Here is a 24842-nt window from a genome sequence, read left to right as displayed (position 1 = left end):
TAAAATATTAAAATAGTGACAAAATACATGAAAAAGAACAAAGATGTAGATATGACTCTGGCCTTGATGCCACCTATGTCCTTTTCTGCACTTTTTCTAGTGGAGATGGAATCTTCTAGTTTTCCAACTTCTAACATGCTAAATGTTACAAGTTTCTGTCTAATTACTAATAAGGAGATGTTAGTTTCTCTTTCTGAGAAGAATTTAAAAGTGGTTATAATGCAGAGACAATTAAGAATGAGTTTATATTTTTCAAATACATTTTATAGATGTTTGGTAATCTTCAAACCTAATTATGGTCTCTAGCTATTAACAGTTTCAAGTTCAGAGTGCTGATGCAGTAAGCAAACTGGGATTGAATAGGAGGCCTTAATACAACTACTCAAAAAACATTGTGGGTACATTGCATAACAAAACAACCTTTATGTTAGTACTACCCCTCTCATATGTGAAAGTTAAACTCTATACAAAGTTAAATATCATCCAATAAATATATAACATATCCAGCTGAATGTATACTGAAGTGAATCAGAGATTAATGAAATAACCAACATACATTGAAACTTTGAAACTACTTGATGAGTGAGCCGAAAGGAAAGGGTCCAGGTGGTGGTGCACCTGGCTGAGCGCACATGCTACAATAATATGCCAGGATCCGGGTTCAAGCCACCGGCCGGTCCCCACCTGCTGGGGGAAAGCTTTTCAAGTGGTATCACAGTGCTTCTCCTTATCTCTTTTTCTCTATCTTTCTCTATACCCCCATTCAATTTCAATTTCTGGCAGTCTATATCCAATAAATCAATAAAGATAATAAAAAATTAAAGGGAGAAAATAGAGGAACAAGAGGAGACCTAGAGTTGGATAAAGTGAAACGAGGATCACTTGATCAAGCCATGACAGGCAGTATGCCAAAGACAAAAGACAAAAAGATAAACATTAAATGATACAAAGCAATTGATTTCTTTATTCATTTATATGCTTTACCCAATTTCTTGAATGCCTATAAACTGCATAGTGCATATATAACTCTGGAATTATGCTTTTAGAATAATACCAAATGTTTCTTTGGGTTGATAAATTCCAACAATTTCTCTAATATTCTCCCAATCTTATCTTTTTGTTACAAAGTTGAAAACTAACACAAGAAAATGAAGGAAACAATTAAATTTGAAAAATGATTTTTTTCTACAAAAAACACCCTTTTATTTATAGTAAAAATTCTTGAAAAAACTTGCCATTCTCATTTTATCAATTTATTTGTCTTCTATCTGGGATAGTGGTTGTAATGACTGAAGACTAACAGTTGTTATATATATATATATTCTTGCAACTAAGTTAAAAATATGCCAGAAGAAAAGAGAAAAGAAACAACAAGATATTCATCTTACAGCTGTATCTCTAACACTGTAATGTAGCAGTTGTTTAATTGCTTGCTTATTAGAAGTCTGAGTGTGTTTCTTTCTTTCCTTTCTGTGCAGTCCAATTTCTTAAAAGAATAGAATTAACTTTAATCATCTTTTCTTCCTTTTATTCGAATGCTGCTCCTAGAACTTTTCTAAAAATTCTACCACCGGTGTAATTTGCTATCCCTTTTGCTAAATTCAACAAAAGTATTAGTTTTATACTTTTGACATCATTAAGTTTCTCTTTCTTCCTTCCCCCTCCCTTGCTTAGTTTAGGACATTCAGATCATTGTTTCAACATTCACAAGGCTATGAATTTAACCCAGGGTCTTATGCTTCAAAGCATGTGATATATCCACTAAGCCACTTCCCCAGCAACCGACAACTAATATTCATCTTCAATTATACCATTTTATTCTCATTGTCTTCATTCTACTAACCACTGTACTCACTGTATTATACATACATTTATTTGTTTATTTTCTTTTTTCTTTTTTAGGGGCTTAATGGTTTATAGTAGACAGTAAAATACAATAGTTTGTACATGCATAACACTTCCATAAAAATAAATACATTTATTAATCAATATTCAATCATCTTTTGCAGGAGGAAAACATTGCTTTCTCATGCTCACTTAAATAGTTTAATCAATGTTTCATCCCACTTCTCTGCTAACTTTGATTTTGTCAGTATCACCAAATATCTTCATATTCCTTATGTCAAAAACTAGGTCTTAATTTTCATTACAATTGATTTTTTCATCAACCCTTCACAGTTGAGAAAACCCAATTTACTTATTGTGCTTTCTTCATTAAATTCCCAGAATACCACTTTATTCTAGTTCTCCTTTTCCTTTTTGTTCTCTGCTTTTCTTATTCTTTTCATAAACTCTTAGTACTGGAGTGCCTTAACGACTCTCTTATATGTGGCATCTAACTAAACCCCCCATTTTATTTTCATTATCAAATACATGCTTGATCCAAGATCTGTTTCTCAAACACACGTCTAATTGTCTCTTCACTTATAAGTAACAATATATTGCCTGCGTTTCATATAAGATGACAATCCCAATATACATTCAGTCATACACACACACACACACACACACACACACACACACACCACAGGCACCAAACAGCAGCAGTAACTCTTGATGATGATAGTAACGATGGTAGTATTAACAACAGCAATAATGTATTTCCTTTCATTGTCATTGTGTTTACAAGGGTTATTGTTATGACAAGGTGCCTGTAGGACTCCACCACCACTGGCTACTTTTCTTCTTTTCTTCCTTTCCTTTATATAGAGGTTCAGAGACAGAAAGATATTAAAAGAGAGCAAGAGAAGGGCAGACAGTGCAGTATTGTTCTCCTGCTCATGACTGCCCTCCTACAGCCACTCCAATGTGGTGACCCAGGGCTCAGACTCATGGGCTGGTGTATGGTAATGTGTGTGCTCTACCCAGCGAGCTACCTACCCATAGGCCCCTGATTTCTAAAACAAACTCTCTTCTTCTAATAGATCATAAAGATAGCTAAAAACAATTTTCATGGGTTTCAAACTACTAATAGCTGAACTATAGGAAGAGCAGACAACCTATCCATCTACTTAATCTTGAAAATGATGTGAGGTACTACATGAAGGACATAGGAAAATGTTCTTCACTGAATTTAAACTATTCTGACCATCACACTAGTACATCTTTCTCATTTAGAATCTCTGAAATTGTTTTTTTTTTAAATAGAGAAATAGAGGAAAGATTACTGTGACATTTGACTTTTTCTAACGTTTATGGAATAAAAAACAGTAATTACTAATCTAGGCAATCATGGATGGAGAAAAGTGCTGCTGTTACTGATGAAACAAGTGTCCTCTGGAGGAAAACTTCTCAAGTCTGAAGTTTGTTATTGATTGATTTGACTGTCTTCTGTCCCTTCTCAGGCACTTTCAGGTCACATACATCTTTTGGATGTCATTTTTCACTTTCAGTTATACTATACAATATTTACACTAAATAATTTATAAAATCCCAGTGAAGTTCACGTTCATATACTACATGTCACAAACTTTTTGTTTGTTTGTTTGTTTTTACTTAGAAACAAGTTGAAACAAAATAAAGATAGAAACAGAAGAGAATGCTATCTTTTTATGCAGTACTAAGGATCAAACCCAAGCATTCTACCAGTGATTCACTCAGCCAGACCTCTAACACTCTCTAAATTAGGTCCTGTGTAATATTGTTTATAATTAAAATATAATGAGGGAAAATAATAGGTTATTTTATAAGAGAGATAGGTAGTTAATGGGTATCAGATACGTAACACAGAAGATGAAACATTTCTCTTTTACTAGGTCAAAGAAGGGCTGATACTATACTGTCTAAAAAGCAGAACTTGAACTCAGTTTGGTGTGTTGTGCCAAAGTGAAAGACTTTGGGGACATGGGGGGCTTTCAGGTCCTGGTGAATGACAGTGGAGGAGGACCTGTGTTTGAAGGAGAGAATCTTTTGCAGAAAATTAAGAGAATTTATACATGTATTAACAACTATATTTACTGTAAACCATAAATCACCCAAATTATAAGAAAAATTATAAGAAAAGAAAAAAACTATATTCTGTATGCTCCATCATAGTTACCTTCTCACTGAATTCCAACCTTGTCCTTTTCATTTTCTTTACCATATTCTGCAGTGGAGCAGTGTGACTCTTCTGAAGAAAGGATAGAGATCATAGACCCTATAATACTTACCAGTGTGAGCTCCCTCCCTGCAGAGCAGATGATGTGACTGGGTCTAGCATGAATCGAGTCATGATGGCAAACTTGAAGGATGATCTTCTCCACAGGGCTTCCTCACAGGACTGAGGTGGCCTCCATAGGCAAAGTCCTAGAGGAATCTCTCTTAGGTCTTCAGTGAATTTCAAAATCTGATTCTGAAGTCATTTATAGTACATATTCAACAGTATATTACAATGACCTTACAAAAATTTCCCCATGTTGCCTCTCTGTTGAAAACAAAGTATAACCTGGGTCTGTCTGACCACTTCTTACACAGCTCAAATCACTATGTCCTCTTTCAAAAACTTTGTATCATCTCACTATGAGAGAAGCTAGTCAAACTTAAACCTAAATGAGACAACTAATGAATTTAAGATAAAATAAAATACTATTATAAGTGTTTCCTGATTGCTTTATTGTGTTATCATGCTAGGTCATGATAATAATCACAACAGTTAGATAATTACCATAATTAATGCCCTTAAAATATATGCACAATCATTTTAATTTATCTCTTTTCCTGTTATCTGTTTTATGCAGCTAGCATAAGTAACACTTTCTTTGTAAAATTTTCTACCTGTGTTTTATAGGATTTCAAGATATTGTGTAATGGGGCATCTTTCTTTAATTTCTATATTCTGTGGATTAATGTTTTACAGTCGACAGTAAAATACGATAGTTTGTACATGCATAACATTTCCACATAATAATACAATCCCCACTAGCGAGGCCTCCCCTGCCATCATGTTCCAGGACCTGAACCCTCCCCACAATCCTATATTCTTAACCTGGTGCAATGCACCAACTCCATTTAGTGCTTTCCCAGTCTTGTTTTTCAACTTCTATTTATGCGTGAGATAATCTCATATTCATCCTTTTGTTTCTGACATCTCACGTAATTTCTTTATGCTCATGACGGGGCATCTTAATCAATACATGGTTTTACTTCAATATTGATGTTGTCAGATTTTTAGATTACTTCTAGTATTTAAGCTCTTATTAATGCCAAATATAATGTGATTAAAAAGTTTTTTTCTGGGAGTCGGGCAGTAGCGCAACAGGTTAAGCACACGGAGCGCGAAGCGCAAAGACAGGAGAAAGGATCCGGGTTCGAGCCCACGGCTCCCCACCTGCAGGGGAGTCACTTCACAAGAGGTGAAGCAGGTCTGTAGGTGTCTATCATTCTCTCCCCCCTCTATCTTCTCCTCCTCTCTCTATTTCTCTCTGTCCTATCTAGCAACAACAGCAATAATGGCTACAGCAACAAGGGCAACAAAAGGGAAAGTAAATTTTAAAAAAGTTTTTTTCTAAGTTATGTCATGAGGAAAATTGAAAGTGTTCTTCAAGGTTTGAAAATATTTTAGCTCATTTTTGTTGAATATATTATTGTTTTAAAAATATTTAAAGCACATATGTATATAAATCGAACACGATCATATTTATTAACCACAATACCTAAAACTACCAGCACAAATATATTGCAAAATTGCTTTCCACAGTAAATTAAACATTTATATAAAGTTGAATGATGGCCTATCTGATAACTTATTAGTTGTACTTACTTATTTTTAATGTAGGATTTTTTTCATTGAGGTAACACTGGCTTATAAAAGTGTATAAGTTTCAGGTGTACAGGCTATCCCTTAGCGTCTGTATATAATGCTTTGTGATTTCTGCCAAAATTCTTGTTTCCTTTAATTTATTTTTTATATTTTTATATTACAGAATTACATGTCAACAGGGGTTTAAATCCACACCATTCCCACCACCAGAGTTCTGAATCTTCACTCTCCCCACTGCAGTCCACCACAGTTTTCCTAAAGTTTTAGACATGGGCCAACCATCTTCTCTACAACTATCTGTCTGTTTATACATAGTTGCCCTTTCTTTTTCTGATTCCATCCTTTCTTTCCCTCTAAACTACTCATGACACCATAACTACCTCCATATGTCCCTCTCCTTTTCCTTCTCTCTCTCTGGGTGCTGATGGAGCTGGAGTGCAGAGTCCTCATATCTTCATCCTATCACTTCTCCCCAGCTGAGAGTATGGATCAAAGTTGTTTATGGGGAGCAGAAGGTAGGAGTTCTGGCTTCTGTAGCTGCTTCTCTGCTGAGCATTGGTGTTGACAGATAGATTCATACCCTCAGCCTGTTTCTATCTTTCCCTAGTGGACCAGAGCACTGGAGATGTGAGGGTCCAGGACACATTGGTGAGGTCATCTGCCCAGAGAAGTTGGGGGGGGAGTCATGGTAGCATCCTCAGCCTGGTGTCTGGAAGGTGGCATGACCTAAATTGAGACAAGGTGGTTAATGAACAGGAACCAGAAAGTAAGATCAGAGCAGGTGAGATTAGGGATTTTAGAGTAGAAGAAAGCTAGGCAAACCATTTTAGGTATGCTCTTCTGGGCATACAACTATAGGAGTTTTGCTTGAGTTTGGTAGCTAGCCTGAGGTTGGATGAGAATATTGTCTGATAGAATGGTGTAAGAGTGGAGAAAAGGGCTAGAAAGTTGGATTAGGGAAGGGGGTAGCTCCAATTCTTATAAAAAAAATTCTGTGACTAACAGTAACTATTTACCTCTATTCACCTGCTCCAGGGCCCACATATAAATGCATATTTATATTTAGTGCCAGAGCCTGTGTAACCTCTTAGTCCCTATTGGTCTGAGCTTATAGCTCATGGTCACATCTGAGGAACATTGCAGGCTGCACTCATTTCAGGACCAGTTCTTTTCAAGTGGCAGGATAAGATACCCTGCCTCCCTTCAGAGACTGGAGTTATCCCTACTGTCATTGCTTTATTGTAGAGCCAAGGTCCTGAGAGGGCCCAAAAGACTCTGTTCCTTATGGAAGCAACCAGTGGTAGTAGAGAGGGGGAACTTTTAGAGGTCAAGGCCCATCATATGTTTATGGGAATCCAAAGATTCCCTAACTAGAACACCATATGGTCAGATGGTGAATATGCACATTCATAAAAATGTTAGAATAGCTATTATCTGTCGCTATGGCTATTATCACAAAAACAGAAAACATGTGTCCACAAGGGTGTGGTAAAAAGGAAACATACACCATTGAAAAAATACAAATTGCTGCAGCCACCATGGAAAATAGTATGGAGTGTTCTCTACAAATTAAGTATAAGAGACTCAAATTTGCAATTAACTCAGATATCCAACAACAGATAATTGGTTTAAGAAAGTTCCAACTTTCTAGTCCTTTTCTCTACTTTGACACCATTTTATCAGACAGTATTATTATTATTATTTATTTTATTTATAAAAAGGAAACATTGACAAAACCAAAGGATAAGAGGGGTACAACTCCACACAATTCCCACCATCATAACTGCGTATCCCATCTCCTCCCCTGATAGCTTTCCTATTCTTTTCTTGTTTTTATATACATATATGTATATATACATGTATATATATATATACATATATTTAAGAAAGGAGACATTAACAAAACCGTAGGATAGGAGGGGTACAACTCCACACAATTTCCACCACCCAATCTCCATATCCCATCCCTTCCCCAATAGCTTTCCCATTCTCTGTCCCTCTGGGAGTATGGACCCAGGGTCATTGTGAGTTGCAGAAGGTGGAAATTCTAGCTTCTGTAATTGCTTCCCCACTGAACATGGGCATTGACTGGTCGATCCCAGTCTGCCTCTCTTTTTCCCTAGTAGGGTGGGTCTCTGGGGAAGCTGTAAGAAATGATGAAATCTCTCCTTTTATCTTTTATATATCTTGGACAGAACTTGCAAGAATCATGATAAGTGAGTTAATTCAGGAGAAGAAAGATGAATACCAAATGATCTCACTTAATAACGTGGTACTTAAGAAGTAAAGAAAGAAATGGGAAACAGGGTGAAGTTTGGAATAGGTGAGGTGCATTTTAGCAAAGCAAAAGACTAGGTAGATATGGTAAGGGAAGATATGGGGTATCATTGCAGGATGATGAAGAGGAACTTGGATTGGCAGTGGAAGTGGTGTTCAGATATCTGTCATGGGTAAATAAGAAACTATATTGAACTGTGGGGGCCAGGTGCATATTGAAATTATATGCATGTGAGAATGGCTGCACTGTAAAGCATTAAACCCCTCAACGAAAGAGAAAAAGCTCCATGTTTTAGTGTATGTATTGTGAATCATTATTTCCCCAAATAAAATAATAAAACAGAATAAAGGGGGCTGGGATATAGCTCATTTTACCATGAGCTAGGCCTAAATTCTATGTTCTGGTCTAAGGTCCATGTCTTGTACCATCCAAAGGCAAAGTTTCATAAGTCATGGAGACGTGCTGTAGTGCTTCTTCTCTTCTCCCTGACTTTCTCTCTCTCTTTCCTCACTTAACTCCTATTTGGGAAAAAAAAGAGTTAACTAGTAATAGTGAATTGTGTAAGTCACAATGTCCTAGAAAATCCCAACAATAAATGAGAAATCAAAACAAATTAAGGAAAAAATACCATAACATCCAATCCTTCCACTTCTGAACAGCTATCCAAAGAATGAAAACAAAATAAAAAAATTAAAATAAACCATCTAGGTACTATCAACAGGTAACTGGGTAAAGTGATAAAGTGATGTGGTATGTAAATAATACTATAAAAATGATAGTGACAATGTGAATAAACTTAGAGAAGATTATGCCAAGTGAAATAAATCAAGTGGAGGTGATATATATATATATGTTATCCTTTCTCTCATGTATGGTAAATAAAGCAGATGGACACTAAACAATACAAGAACTAACATTTAGATGTAGGCAATGTATAGTTGTTTCCAGAAGACAGAGGTATGGGCTAGTAAAATGGTTAAAGTGACACAACTGTATAGTGTTAGAAGTAAATAAGAATTTTGGCTGTAATCTTTCCCTACCCCAATAGGGAAAGATAGGAACTGGCTGGGGGTATGGATTGACCCGTCATCTGATGTCCAGTGGAGAGGCAATTACAGAAGCCAGACCTCCCAACTTCTGCAACCCATAAAGATTTTTGGTCCATATACCCAGAGGGTTAAAGAATAGGGAACTTTACAATGGAGGGAATGGGATGTGGAATACTGGTGGTGGAAGTTGTATGGAATGGTACCCCTCTCATCCCACAATCTTGCTGATCATTATTAAATCACAAATATAAATAAATAAAATATAAATATAAAAGTTCCTGAAAAAAATTAAGAAGTGAAAATAATACATTTTTGGATAATTATAATTCACTTGTGTATAAATATTGAATTTATTGTAGAAAGAAACTTTTCAATATATTTATGTCAGTGCTAGTAAAGATGACAGGTACTAAATATGATTTTGTTTATTTACATTTCTGTGCTATAAAGATTTTTAAAACAATAATCGTATGTACAGACAAAAACTAATTCAAATGTTTTCATACCTTTGATAACATGCTTTCCATCGCAGCTCATGACATAACTTAGAAAGAAAAAATATTGTAAAGAAAATTATAGATAGCATCAACAATAGCTTGAATACTAGAAGTAATATAAAAATCTGGCAACATCAATATTTAAGTATAATCATGTATTGATTAAGATTCCCTATTACATAATATCTTCAAATCCTATAAAACAAAGGTAGAAAATTTTACAAAGAAAGTGTTACTTATGCTAGCTACATAAAACAGATAACAGGAAAAGAGATAAACTAAAATGACTGTGCATATATTTTAAGGGCATTAATTATGGTAATTATCTAATTGTTGTGATTATTATCATGACCTAGCATGATAACACAATAAAGCAATCAGGAAACACTTATAATAGTATTTTATTTTATCTTAAATTCATTAGTTGTCTCATTTAGGTTTAAGTTTGACTAGCTTCTTTCATAATGAGATGAAATTTTTTGAAAGAGGACATAGTGATTTGAGCTGTGTAAGAAGTGGTCAGACAGACCCAGGTTATAATTTGTTTTCAACAGAGAGGCAACATGGAGAAACTTTTGTAAGGACATTGAAATATGCTATTGAATATGTTCTATAGATGACTTCAGAATCAGATTCTGAAGTTCACTGAAGACCTAAGAGAGATTCCTCTAGGACTTTGCCTATAGAGGCCACCTCAGTCCTGTGAGGAAGCCCTGTGGAGAAGATCATCCTTCAAGTTTGCCATCATGACTCAATTCATGCTAGACCCAGTCACATCATCTGCTCTGCAGGGAGGGAGCTCACACTGGTAAGTATTATAGGGTCTATGATCTCTATCCTTTCTTCAGAAGAGTCACACTGCTCCACTGCAGAATATGGTAAAGAAAATGAAAAGGACAAGGTTGGAATTCAGTGAGAAGGTAACTGTGATGGAGCATACAGAATATAGTTTTTTTCTTTTCTTATAATTTTTCTTATAATTTGGGTGATTTATGGTTTACAGTAAATATAGTTGTTAATACATGTGTAAATTCTCTTAATTTTCTGCAAAAGATTCTCTCCTCCAAACACAGGTCCTCCTCCACTGTCATTCACCAGGACCTGAAAGCCCCCCATGTCCCCAAAGTCTTTCACTTTGGCACAACACACCAAACTGAGTTCAAGTTCTGCTTTTTAGACAGTATAGTATCAGCCCTCCTTTGACCTAGTAAAAGAGAAATGTTTCATCTTCTGTGTTACGTATCTGATACCCATTAACTACCTATCTCTCTTATAAAATAACCTATTATTTTCCCTCATTATATTTTAATTATAAACAATATTACACAGGACCTAATTTAGAGAGTGTTAGAGGTCTGGCTGAGTGAATCACTGGTAGAATGCTTGGGTTTGATCCTTAGTACTGCATAAAAAGATAGCACTCTCTTCTGTTTCTATCTTTATTTTGTTTCAACTTGTTTCTAAGTAAAAACGAACAAACAAACATTTGTGACATCTAGTATATGAATGTGAACTTCACTGGGATCTTATATTTAGTGTAAATATTGTATAGTATAATTGAAAGTGAAAAATGACATCCAAAAGCTGTAGGTGACCTGAAAGTGCCTGAGAAGGGACAGAAGACAGTCAAATTAATCAATAACAAACCTCAGACTTGAGAAGTTTTCCTCCAGAGGACACTTGTTTCATCAGTAACAGCAGCACTTTTCTCCATCCATGATTGCCTGGATTAGTAATTACTGTTTTTTATTCCATCAAAGTGGAAACATGCCAAATATTAGAGTAATCCATCCTTTATTACTCTTTGTTTTTAATTTAGATATTATAAATTATAGCGACGAAGGGCACAGATACAGACTGGTTGGCAGAAAAATAAATAATTTTTCTTCTTAAGAATTCCTTCATTCAATCTTATCAAGGACCTAGAAAAAAATCTAAAAACAGAGAAATGGTTGAAGGAGGTTGAGTCTTGTGTGAAAGAGGTGAGTGTAAACCTTCACCTAGGATGAAGATAATATGAGTGAATTAGAAATAATGTATTATTGGGAGTAGGGTGGTGGTGCACCTGGTTGGACACACATATCACAGTGTACAAGGACCCAGGTTCAAGCCCCAGTCGCCACCTGCAGGGGAAAGCTTTGCAAGTGCTGAAGCAGGTCTGCAGGTGTCTCTCTGTCTTTCTATCTCCCCCAACTGTCTCTGTTACTGGCTGTTTCTATCCAAAAAAATAAAAAAATAGATAAAATTTTAAAAAACTTTTAAAAAGTAGTATATTATTTTGTATTTAAATGAAATATTTCCAATTTAACATGGTTGGGAATTTCCACGTTGGTTAACTGAACATTCAGAAGTAGAATAGGCAGAGGTGTAGGTTTAGCTAACATTGTATTCTGTCTAAACAGTGACCAGAGGGCCTTGTGAAATATTTTGTGAATAAAAGTCTATTTACAAATATTCTGTTCTTGTTTTCAAAAAAAAGTGAGATAGAAAGTAATTCAAAATGATTTAGCTTGAAAATGATTTTTGTTCCGGCAATAGGTTTTTTGTTGTTTGTTTATCTAGGAAAAGTTCTTAAAAAGTTAACGTGCTGGGGATAGATAGCATATGCAAAGAGACCCTTATGCCTGTGGTTCTGAGAGCCCAGGTTCAATCTCCTACACCATCATTAGTCAGAGTTGCTGCAGTGTTCTAGTAACCAAAACAAACAAACAAACAAAAAGAAAACCCTCCCTGTATTGTTTTGGTTAAGAGAATTTTAGTTGATAATCGTAACATTTCAACTAAGTTGTAGATTGGGGATCTCAAAGAGCTAACACAATACTTTGTAAAAATCAAAGAAATGAGAAGAGTTGAGATTGAAAAGAATTAGCTGCAAAGCTATGAGCAGGTGATCAACAAGAAAGACCCACTGTGTCTTGGATTTTTTTATAGAGGTTGTTTTCCCTTCTCATAGTCTCACTAATTAAAAAATGATAAATTATTAATTACTTAGAAAGATATACAATAGAGAGAGCACTGTTTTCCCTGGCATATGAATATTATTCAAAACCCAGGGTCTTACACATACCTGCTGAACCACTTCTCAGGTCACATGATGTGGAATTTAATTAGGAATATATGATACATATTCACTAGTACAGTTTACTATATGCAAAAAAAAACACCCCAAAACAAACCCACAGCCAATAATGAAATGGCATTTCTTTTACATGCTCATCCTCCCCGGGTAAGCCATGAGGTTTAGCACGCTGTTACAACACAACTGCATTTTACTCGACCAAAGTTGAAGCCTTGTATCTCTGTTGATGAATTCTATCATGTATATGCCTGCCCTGTTTGTCTGCAGACCATAACATAGCCTGTTATCATGCTGTCTTGCAGTGTGTTTCCAAGAAACTGTTCTACCTAGTTTCTATCTGACAATAATCATGTCAGAATTATCCTCTAAGAGAAGTGTGTCCCCAGATTTGGATCGTCAGTTACTACTATTTAACTTGATGTCTACTTTTCTCTTTCTGTCTTCTTTAAAAGCAATGTCACAGAGCTATTATTGTTAGACTGTGCACCAGCTCTGCCCCACCCCCCAGCACCATTTCATTTTTTTTTTTTTTTGCCTCCAGGGTTATAGCTGGGGCTCCATGCCTGCACCATGAATCCACTGCTCCTGGAGGCTATTTTTTCACCTTTTTGTTGCCTTTGTTGTTTTAGCCTTGTTGTGGTTATTATTATTGTTGTTGATGTTGTTGTTGGATAGGACAGAGAGAAATCGAGAGAGGAGGGGAGACAGAGATGGGGAGAGAAAGATAAAACACCTGCAGACCTGCTTCACTGCCTATGAAGCGACTCCCCTGCAGGTAGCGAGCCGGGGGCTCGAACCAGTGTCCTTAAGCAGATCCTTGAGCTTAACCCGCTGCGCTATTATATTTTACTTTAGAAACAGAATTAAATTCATAGTCACACTGCCTTATTCAGTGCAAACTCATACCTGACATATGAAATAAAATCTGAATATTTTCATTTTCTGAATTTTAATTTATTATCCAAAAAAATTAAACGTACAATTGAATTGAATAAACTGAAGCAACCATTATATGTGTGGTGGATGTATCTCTGCATGCTGACGCAATCTACCTTTATCTTCCAGGTAGAGTCGCCCTGGACAATCTGTTCAACATGTGGCTGAGCAATCAGACTCTGGGTAGTGACTTTTTCCTGTTGGGACTCTTTAGTCAAAGCCCACACCCTGACATCCTCTTCTTTATCATCTTCGTTATATTTCTCATGGCTGTATCTGGGAATATCATCTTGATCCTTCTGATCCACATTGACTCCTGTCTACACACTCCCATGTACTTCTTTATCAACCAGCTCTCACTCATGGACCTCACCTATATTTCTGTCACTGTGCCCAAAATGCTGGTTAACAAGCTGGCTGAAGTAAGGACCATCTCTGCTGTAGGATGTGGGACCCAGATGTTCTTCTATCTGTTGTTGGGTGGTTCAGAGTACTGTCTTCTAGCTGCCATGGCCTATGACCGCTATGTGGCCATTTGTCATCCATTACGATACTCTGTCCTCATGAACCACAGGGTGTGTGTTCTCCTGGCATCTGGCTGCTGGTTTGTGGGATCAATGGATGGTTTCTTACTCACTCCTGTCACCATGACCTTCCCCTTCTGCAGGTCCAAGGAGATCCATCACTTTTTCTGTGAGGCCCCTGCTGTAACGAAGCTCTCTTGCTCAGATACCTCCCTCTACGAGATTTTCATGTACCTGTGCTGTATTATTATGTTATTCATCCCAATGTCAGTCATTTCAGCATCCTATTACTTTATTATCCTTACTGTTCACAGGATGAACTCAGCAGAAGGTCGAAAAAAGGCCTTTGCCACCTGCTCTTCCCACATCACAGTGGTGATCCTCTTTTATGGGGCTGCTGTCTATACTTACATGCTCCCACGCTCCTACCACACCCCTGAGAAGGACATGGTGGTGTCCTTCTTCTACACCATTCTTACACCTGTCCTGAATCCTGTCATTTACAGCCTTAGGAATAAGGATGTCACAGGGGCTCTGAAAAAAATGCTAAGAGCAGGGAAAGTTCCTTATTAAAAAGTGCTGGGATTCAAGTTACAGTTTTTGACAATAACAGTGAATCTAGTTTTGACATAGAGCCCAGAATGTACTTCACCATGCTGGTTATTTTGTTGTTTGTAGCTTTTCTCACAACTTATTGCCTCTCTACCAATGAAAGTCAAACTCCAGTCCTAAAAGCCACCTATTGGAGATTGTCACATTATAATTCCCTGTTGTCAGGTTTGGTTTATTTTCTATTATTTAATATTGTTAAATTTCCAAATATCTGTTTATCTCCTTCTTTAGCATCCATATTTACATTTTCTTTCTTTCTTTATTTACTTTCCTTTCCTTTTTTTTTTTTTTAACCAGATCAATGTTCAGTTCTGGCTTATGGTGGTGCAGGGGTTTGAACCTGGGGCATTGAAGTCTTAGGCATGAGAGTCTGTTTGCATAACCACTATGCTATCTACCCTCAGCCCCATATTTACATTTTCTATGTTTCTTTCTATATGAAGTAAAATTCATTTTGTAATAGTGTGTATGATATTTCTTTTTTCAATTTATTTTGTTTATATGTATTTTTATATATAGAGAGAGAAATTGAGAAAGGAGAGGAGATAAAGAGGGAGAAAGACACCTGCAGCATAGCTTGACCACTCATGCAACTTTCTCCTTATAAGTGAGGGTAGCTGGGGGCTTCAACCATACTGTAACATGAAAAGGATCATGTTGAATATTTATAATGATGTAGGTATGTAGTATGTTAAACAAAGCAGAGGATGAAACAAAAATTATCCAGAAACCACCTATAAAGCTTGGGAAGGGAGTAGGGCAGTAGTGCAGCGGGTTAAGTGCAGGTGGCATGAAGCGCAAAGACCAGTGTAAGGATCCCAGGTCAAGCCCCCTGCTCCCCACCTGCAGGGGAGTCACTTCACAGGCAGTGAAGCAGGTCTGCAAATGTCTATCTTTCTCTCTCCCTCTCTGCCTTCTCCTCCTCTCTCCATTTGTCTCTTTCCTATCCAATGACGAAGACAAAAATAACTCCAATAATAAAACAACAAGGGCAACAAAAGGGAATTAAAAAAAAAAAAAAAAAACTCTTGGGAAGATAGGTCACCTGAATATTCAGGTTTAGTATGGCAATGTATGTGTTCAAATGCCAGGCCCCACAGTACGGTAATATTATTGAGATTTTCTTGTAGGTAGAGTCATTTCGTTGTTGATGCTGTCACAGTTCGTTGTCTTTATCTTTTGAAAGTTTAGTAGTATGTCTCACAGTAGTCCATTTTTCAATTTACCGTGTTTAAAACTTATTGTGCTTACTGAATGTGTAAGACTTAGTCCTAAGTCAAAGTTTAAAAGTTTTTCATATTTTTTTCAAATTTCTTTCAACCAGATCTTGCATTCTTTCTTACATATATTGACATACTTAGTAGTACTTCCACAGGTTCTTTTAAATTTTTAGTTCTTTTCTCCTTTCTTTCTTCCTTCTTTTCTTTCTTTCTTTCTCTCTTTCTTTCTTTCTTTTTAAATCTTTATTTATTTATTGGATAGAGACAGCCAGAAATTGAGAGGGAAGGGGGAGAGAGGGGAGAGGGAGAGGGAGAGAGAGAGAGAGAGAGAGAGAGAGAGAGAGAGAGAGAGAGAGACCTGCAGCCCTGCTTCACCCCTCGCAAAGCTTTCCCCATGCAGGTGGGGACTGGGGGCTCCAACCTGGGTCCTTGTGCATTGCAACATATGCGCTCAACCAGGTGCACTACCACTCGGCCCCAGTTCTTTCTTCTTTTTGCTAGTCAGAGAAGATGATTTCATCTTAGAAATTAGACTTAATTAGACCAAGTCTAATCCATCCTTTTCTGATCAGATATTTCTTTAAGATAGATTTTCTTAAGTATTTCCAGCTTGAGGAAACAAGAACAACAACAACAAATATAAGGTAAAATAAAAATTATTTTCTTGTTCCCTGCAAGCTTGCTCTCCGATGTGACATCATTTACATTTTTTTTTACAACTTTGCTCTGTTAATTATTTTAGATTAAAAAATTTTGAGGATAGAGAAAAATTAAGAGAAGGGAGATACACAAAGACAGGCACCTGAAACATTGCTTCACCACTCATGAAGTTTCCCCCAACTGTAGGGAGTGAGGTTTGAATCAGGTTCCTGGCTCATGGTTATACATAGAGCAACCAAACATGCAATAGTTCACTTATCACTCAGTTCTTATATTAATCATTAAGTTCACTTACAAATTAACAAAGAAAGTGGCATTATTTTCTGCGTTGTGCAGCTTACCACAGGCACATGTGTGATCATCTGTGTTCTCAGTTATAGAGATACATTTTAAAACTGTGACTTGATACAAGAAGAAAAAGAAAATAGAGAAGGAAGGCCACACACACCTCCTACCCTTCTCTCCTGAAACAGATTATGAAACCCTCCTCTAAGAAGTGCCTTCCTTAAACTGTGAGAAAAGTGAATATGCTGACATAGATAGCTTTCAAAAGTTCTTATTATTGCACACATTTCATTTTTTTAAAAATTTTTTATTTAAGAAAGGATTAGTGAACAAAAGCATAAGGTAGGAGGGGTACAACTCCACACAATTCCCACCACCCAATCCCCATAACCCACTCCCTCCCATGGTAGCTTTCCCATTCTCTAGCCCTCTGGGAGCATGGACCCAGGGTCGTTGAGGGTTGCAGAAGGTAGAAGGTCTGGCTTCTGTAGTTGCTTCCCCGCTGAACATGGGTGTTGACAGGTCGGTCCATACCCCCAGTCTGCCTCTCTCTTTCCCTAGTAAGGTGTGTCTCTGGGGAAGCTGAGCTCCAGGACACATTGGTGGGGTCTTCAATCCAGGGAAGCCTAGCCAGCATCCTGATGGCATCTGGAACCTGGTGATTGAAAAGAGAGTTAACATATGAAGCCAAACAATTTGTTGAGCAATCACGGATCCCAAGCTTGGAATAGTGGAGAGGAAGTGTTAGGGAGGTACTCTCTGCAAACTCTAGTGTAATCCTGCTTTCAGGTATATATTTTGCAGTAGTTTATGGATACGTGTGCACACAAGCTCTCTCTCACAGAAACTGGTGTATATCTAGGTTATGGAACTTTGTTAGCAAGTGAACTACCTGAGATGAAATTAGAGTGTACTATTAAAGGAAAGGTCTCACCCGAGTAATGAAGCTGAAGGGTTGTCATTCCACACGTGAAGTCTCTGGATACAGTCTGAGGTGAAGCATGTTGAGATGGCAATCGTTGCTTTGGTTAGGTTGTGATCGGCGGATGCAATATTATTTGGTTTGGATTGGGAGATGTATACGGGAAAGTGGGCCCTATCCACGGGTTCCAGGACTGGGGGAAGTAGGGGCTCTGTAGTGAAGATGTGAGGTTCCTGCTGTCTTAGGGTTCAAAAAGACAATCAATAGTTAATATTATCATCCCATTATTTGTTAATTGGGTTAACTTTGAAAACTCCCTTTGTTATGGTTTGCTGTACAGTACCCAGTATCTTGTATATAGCTGTGCTATTGGAAGCTTCTAATCTACTTGGTCTAGGCTTTTGAGAGAGTCCGTATATCAAATACATAGCCTATATATTAAAAAGATTCAGTTTGTGTTTTGAGAAACTTTGAGACATACAATTGATTTCCCCCTCTCATATTAATTAACTACTGATTTATATGTCTACATTTTTCTAACATTTCATTTTTTATCCCTTTTGTTAATGGTTCCCATTATGAAGAGCCTATGTGTTGCACATCTTCCTAGATAGCTGTGGTCCTGGGAAGAGTGTTGGGAATGCTTGTGTTTGGACTGTAATAAAGAACTGTGGGCCACGTATATAATTAGCATACAGCTGATGTCATCAGCCTAGGAGAGACTATAGCATAAGACATAAACTCGCAGGGATTTGTGGGTACGAGAAAAGACTCATAAGGGAGATTCTGGAGAAATTCAGCCCCTTTGACTTTCTTTTTCTGTCCCTACTGTTTGTGCTAGGACCTGTCAGACCTGCACACCAGGAAACTGAATGTGAGTGAACCTTAAGGACTGGAGGCCTGTGACACATGACTAGCTAGTGTGTTCCTTCTCTCGTGTCTATTTTCCCACCGTGGCTATTAAGTACTTAATAAACCTTCCACTTTTATAAACTCTCACGAAAAGAGGCCATTTGTTGTTGTTGCATTATTTAAAATATTTACAGTAGGAAAGGTTATTGAGTATCCAGTACCTGATGGTGAGGTGGGACTTAGTTTGATGATGTGAATAGTGTGCAGACACTTATTCTCGGCTCTCCTTCCCCCTGGCCACTGGCGACAGAGACCGGGGCATCCCCTGGGGATCCAGGGAAAGGAACCTGCAGATGGGGGTGAACGTGAGGAGACAGACTCGAACCTCTGGGAGTGTGTCAGAGAGCAAACTCGTTTTATTGTCGCAAGCAAGGATATTTATATATTTATGTTGGGAGGATGAGTGTAGTAGACCAATCACATTTAGTTTTAGCAGCCATTCCATATATGGTGAGTAAGAGTTTCAGTGGCAGGTAACACTGGGTATGAGGAACAAGGAACAAGAATGTTTGTCAGGAAACCAAAACTAGCAGCCATTAAGTGGTTAGGGGTTATCTCATAACTAAGCAGGGGGTTAACAGAAGGTGGTTTCAACCACAAGGCCTATACTCTGAGAAAAACATATTTTGTTATAGGCAGATGCTCTGTCAATCTCGAGGGACACTTTATTGGGGACAATAGTCCTGAGGGTCATGCCCCGTTCAGTTTCTCCTCGGCCAAGGTGGGGCACACCTACCGTCTTCATATAGACACTGCCTGGGGTCCACCCTCCTCAAAGTCTCAGAGTGCCCTAGGGACCATCCCCACAGACACCTATCACTAGGATATAAGAGAGTACCAATTTTCAAACAACAGTCATGAAAATTATTATTTCTCCAATGAAACGATAAAGAAGTTAATTACATATAGGAACAAATAAATGAGATGTTTTGTAAAGTCTTGTTACCTATGAATAACCTCTAGTTATGTTATGGCAAACTGGCCCACAAAAAGAGACTGACGTTGTTTGCATTTGATAATGAAGTCAGTAGGTGTCAAGCAAAACAAAAACAGTATCAACAAAAAGATATAGCTGAGATCGACACAGACATATTCTGTGAACTCTGTGCATGACAAGATTTAATTTATGATATCTAATTTTATGTTTTAAATTGACAATAACTTATAAGCAGTACTATTTTAGCTACTCAATACTTGTGTCCATTTTTACTTTTAATTAGTTCCTAGTTACCCACATAAAATTACCCATGGGCCACTGGCTGCACTGGGATGTACGGACTGCACTCCCAAAGGGTTTGCTGTTGACTGCATGACCTGTTCAAATTGTAACATGAAACCAAGTGTGAATGACCTATTTACACAACATAAGAATGATACTCTGCTTGTCCAAAGACATTATCAAGACCTGTCTGTATAGGAAAATTCTTTATGACTTGATAAGGTAAAGTTAACAAGTTGCATATCTTATTTTTCTCTGAGAACACAGTTATTTAATTTTGAGCACTCTGTGTCTAATGTTCCTAATGTCTATGATCCTACCTGCATTCCCCTTCAAACTTTGGCTTTTCTTAATTTTTTGACTCACATAAATTCATTTTTTTGAGTATGGATATAACATATTTTTTGTGAAGCAATGTCTATATCAAAGTTATAAGCCGTACTATTAATTAGTAAAAGCTAAAAGAGAACTCATCTATTATTTCATAATTGTTTAAATGATTTCTATTCTGTAATTCTGGGTTTATGGTGAGATCATGATTTTGTGATATCTTTATTGATTGGAAATTATTATTTTTCAACGTACTCATTATCTCTGTCTCCTTTTCTCTATCTCTATCTCTAGCAAAAGAAAGAAAGGAAGAAAGAAAGAAGTAGAGAGAGAAATATATATATAGATAGATAGATAGAGAGAGAGAGAGAGAGAGGAGACACAAAAACAGTAGTGGACCTCTATAGGCACCAACCCCCAGCAATAAACCTAGTAGCAAAAATGTGTGTGTGTGTGTATGTGTGTGTGTGTGTGTGCATGTGTGCTCTTGTGCTTCATTACTATATGTGTATAGTATGTATCTATCTATATATGCACACAAACATAGAGACACATTAATATATATATATATGTATGCGTATTAAGAATAGTAACATTTGTTCTGCACTATATAGTTGACTTATGGCTTGGAAGGTGGCTCAGTGAGTAAAATGTTGGACTTAAAAGCCAGCATATAATTAACAGTCTCACAATAATTTCCATAGATCAAGAAAATAATTCTTTATTTATGTATCTGTGTTTATCCTTATTTTAAAGTAAATAAAATAAACCTACAACAAAACTATTTTTTATCATGTCAATTTATAAAATTTTGTGACATATTGTAATCTGAATCCCATTTATCATGGGCAATTTACTCACTTTTTTGGGTCTAGTTTTAGATGTTTGTTTTGAACACTTAAACTTTTTTTTCCATCCGGGGTTATCTCTGGGGCTCGCTGCCTGCACTTTGAATTCTGGAGGCTATTTTTTTCCCTTTGTTGCCCTTTTTTATCATTACTGTTGTTATTACTATTATTGTTACTACTATTGTTGTTGGATAGGACAGAAAGAAATCGAGAGAGGAGGGGAAGACGGGGTGGGGTGGGGGAGAAAATTAGACACCTGTAAACCTGCTTCATCGCCCCTTAAGAGACCCCCCCATGCAGGTGGGGAGCGGGGGCTCCAACCTCCTTGTGCTTCGCGCCATGTGAGCTTAACCCGCTATGCCACCGCCTGGAGCCCAAAGTTTTTTATTGATTCATTTTATTTGATAGGTTGGAGAGAAATTTAGAGGGAAGTGGGATAGAGATGGAAAGAGTGAGAGACACCTGTAGCACTGCTCCTCTTTCCTGCTATTGGTAGGAATTGAGTGAAATCATTCACTTAACCAGGTGCACCACTGTCCAGCCCAAATACTTTTATAGTAATGAGGAATATAAAGGATTCATTGTATTTTATATTAATAAAACTAAATGTATATGTATGTATATATGCATGTGCAGATTAATATTTGAGTGTCAAATTCATAAACATAAAAATATCGAAGTGTGGGTTTATTAATCTTTTGTGGAGTTGGGTCTCACAAATGTACAACTTCACTACTCTGGCCTGCATTTTCATTCAAAGAGTGGAAGAAGAGAGAAGTGGAAAGAGAGTGTGTGTGTGGAGAGAAAGAGAGAGAGAGAGAGAGAGAGAGAGAGAGAGAGGGAAAGATTGAGGTAACACAGTACTACAAATTCCTCCAATGCCATAGAATCTCCCATGTGATGCCAGGGCTTGAACCAGGGACACATATGTGGCCAGTAACAAACTTGCTCAGATAACCTTCTAGCCCTGAATGTGAACTTTGAAGGAACTTTCAGAATTTCAGGATGTGATAAAATGTATTTTCATATTTCTCAGAGGTCTTACAAGAAATATTACTTAGCTTAAATTTTCACCCCTGATAAATGTATATTAGACTTTATTTAAAAATTGCAGTCTTCAAGAGAGAGGCAAACTGGGAGTATGGATCAACCAGTCAACGCCCATGTTCAGCGGGGAAGCAATTACAGAAGCCAGACCTTCCACCCTCTGCAACCCACAATGACCCTGGATCCATGCTCCCAGAGAGATAGAGAATGGGAAGGCTATCAGGGGAAGGGATGGGATATGGAGATCGGGTTATGGGAATTGTGCAGAATTGCACCCCTCTTATTCTATGGTTTTGTTAGTGTCTCCTTTCTTAAATAAAAAAAATCATAATGATGAAAAAAATTGTAGTCTTCAAAATTAAATAATTTTGTTAATGTTTGAAGCTGTATTGTACATCAGTCTTTTAAAAAGTTCCACAGAAGACCATAGCACTTGTACTTACCTTTATCAATTTGCAATGACAACTTCCCTTTTTACTATTACCAAGTTTTGTGTCTCTTTGCTATTTAAAAATATTTATTTTAAAGATATTTAATTCATTCCCTTTTTGCTGAACTCGTTAGTTTTTATTGTTATAGCTATTATTGTTGTCATTGTTGGATAGGACAGAGAGACATGGAATGAGGAGGGGAAGAGAGAGAGAGAGAGAAAGATAGACACCTACAAACCTGCTTCACCACCTTTGAATCGACTCCCCTGCAGATGGGGAGTTGGGGGCTCGAACCGGATCCTTACTCCGGTACTTGCGGCTCGTGAGCTTAAGCCGCTGAGCTACCGCCGGACTCCGTATTTATTTATTTGAGAGAGAAATAATCAGAGCATTGTTTCTGCACGTGAAATATTGGGGATTGCACTTAGGACCTCATGGCTCTCACATCCAACACTTAAATCAACGCTGTCACCTCCTAGGCCATGAATTTGTGAATAAGTTTGGAGCAAAAGAACAAAGATAAATAACATGCCATCCAGTCTCATGGAGTTAACAATAACCTCTAGGGGTGATAATTACATTCTGTTCTTATATTACTCAATGCAATGTGACATGTTGACTTTTAGAGGGACATATTAAAACTGACTGAATGCCAGATTGTCAAAGAACATTTCAAAATGAAGGTAGTATTTGAGACTGACCTAAGACCTGCCAGATGAATGTAAAAGGGTATTAAGTATAAGAAAAGAAACTTACACTGTGAGTAAAAGATGAAAATTTTACATATATTCTCAAATATGAAAGTTCACTGAGGTGAACAAATGCGAATAAACGACAGAATAATGTGTATGTTATTTTGAAAAGTGTCTTAATTTAATATAAAACAATATAAAGATGGATGGTGAGATTAATAGGAAAAACAGAAATTAAATGTACTTAGCATAAATATTTTAACTTAATATCATACAGAAAGTAAATTTCTGCAAGAGAACCAAAGCCAAATAAAAAGTAATTTAAGGAAGCATCAAAACCACATAAAACTGAATTCATAATATGGAAAATATTGTTTAGAAAATCAAGATAAAAACGTCTAATTTTTTTACAAATATAATTCAACAATATTAACTACATGCTTTCATCATTTAGATAAAACATTTGCTAGAAGTATCATCATAAAAATTCAGTAATTGTTTTTTTTTAAATAGGAGTGTACATAAACACCATTCCCACCACCAAAAGACTGTGTCCCATTTAGAAATACTATTTAAAAAAAAGAAAAAGATATAAAAATCTTATTTAAAAAATTTAGTAATTGTTTCCTAACTAATCACATGTATAAAGTCATTAAATTCATCAAGACAAGTTAGAATCACAGAACTATCTTTCAAACAAGCTGTCATAAAGTTTTACTTATTATCTATTTCAGTTGGCAGGACTGAGGGAAATTAAAAGTGGAAGAGGAAACAAAGAGGAAGAGAGAAAGAGAGACCCCTTCAGCACTGCAAGCGTCCCCCCTGCAGGCAGAGACTTGAGCCTTGAACATGGTGGCATGCGTGCTCAACCAGGTGTGCCACCATCCAGCCCCAATAAGTTTTATTTTTTATATATATTATTCAGTAATACCTTAAAATTATGATAAGAACTTTTTGTAAAGCTAATATTTGAGAATGACATGGAGATAAGTCAACTGATGCTGTTGAGGCTATTATCGTAATGCCAACAACTGAAAACGTTTTTTTTTTCTTGCTTCCAGTGTTATCGCTGGGGTTTCGTGCATGCACTACGAATCCACTGCTCCCGGAGACTATTTTCACCCCATTTTTGTTACCCGTGTTGTTGTTATTGCTATTGTTGTTGTTGTTGGATAGAGCATAGAGAAATTGAGAGGGGAGGGGAGGACAGAGAAGGGGAGAGAAACATAGACACCTGCAGACCTGTTTCACTGCTTGCTGCTGCAGGTGGGGAGCCGAGGGCTGGAACAGGGATCCTTAAGCTGGTCCTTGCACTTCATGCCATTTGTGCTTAACCTGCTGAGCTACAGCCCAGCCACATGGAAACTTTTTATTTCACAACTGAGACCTAGTAACACAGTTAAGGACTCATGCTGATGATTAAATTAGAGATTATTGATTTAGTTTTGTATACCAATACCTGGGAAAAACTCATGGAGCCTAGTTTCTTGGAGGTGGCTCAATGGATAAAGAGTTTGTCAGCATAAGGTCCCGAGTTCAGTCCCCATCAGCACATGTATCC

At 37.1% G+C, this 24842-nt stretch overlaps 1 protein-coding gene across 1 annotated transcript; it reads left to right on the top strand.

Moving 5' to 3' along the window:
• Window positions 1-13725: 13725 nt before the first annotated feature.
• Window positions 13726-14676, top strand: LOC103107663 (olfactory receptor 2T10-like). The gene has a single exon (XM_007516471.2). The coding sequence runs from the start codon at window positions 13738-13740 to the stop codon at window positions 14674-14676; it is 939 nt and encodes a 312-aa protein (XP_007516533.1). The 5' UTR covers window positions 13726-13737.
• Window positions 14677-24842: the final 10166 nt, after the last annotated feature.

The sequence above is a fragment of the Erinaceus europaeus genome, chromosome 2 (assembly GCF_950295315.1).
Source record: "Erinaceus europaeus chromosome 2, mEriEur2.1, whole genome shotgun sequence".
NCBI classification, from domain to species: domain Eukaryota; kingdom Metazoa; phylum Chordata; class Mammalia; order Eulipotyphla; family Erinaceidae; genus Erinaceus; species Erinaceus europaeus.
This window is presented reverse-complemented; position numbering and strand designations above follow the sequence as displayed.

Excerpts from the sequence above, each read along its gene's own strand:
- LOC103107663 (XM_007516471.2), top strand. The coding sequence starts at position 13,738 with ATGTGGCTGAGCAATCAGACTCTGGGTAGTGACTTTTTCCTGTTGGGA.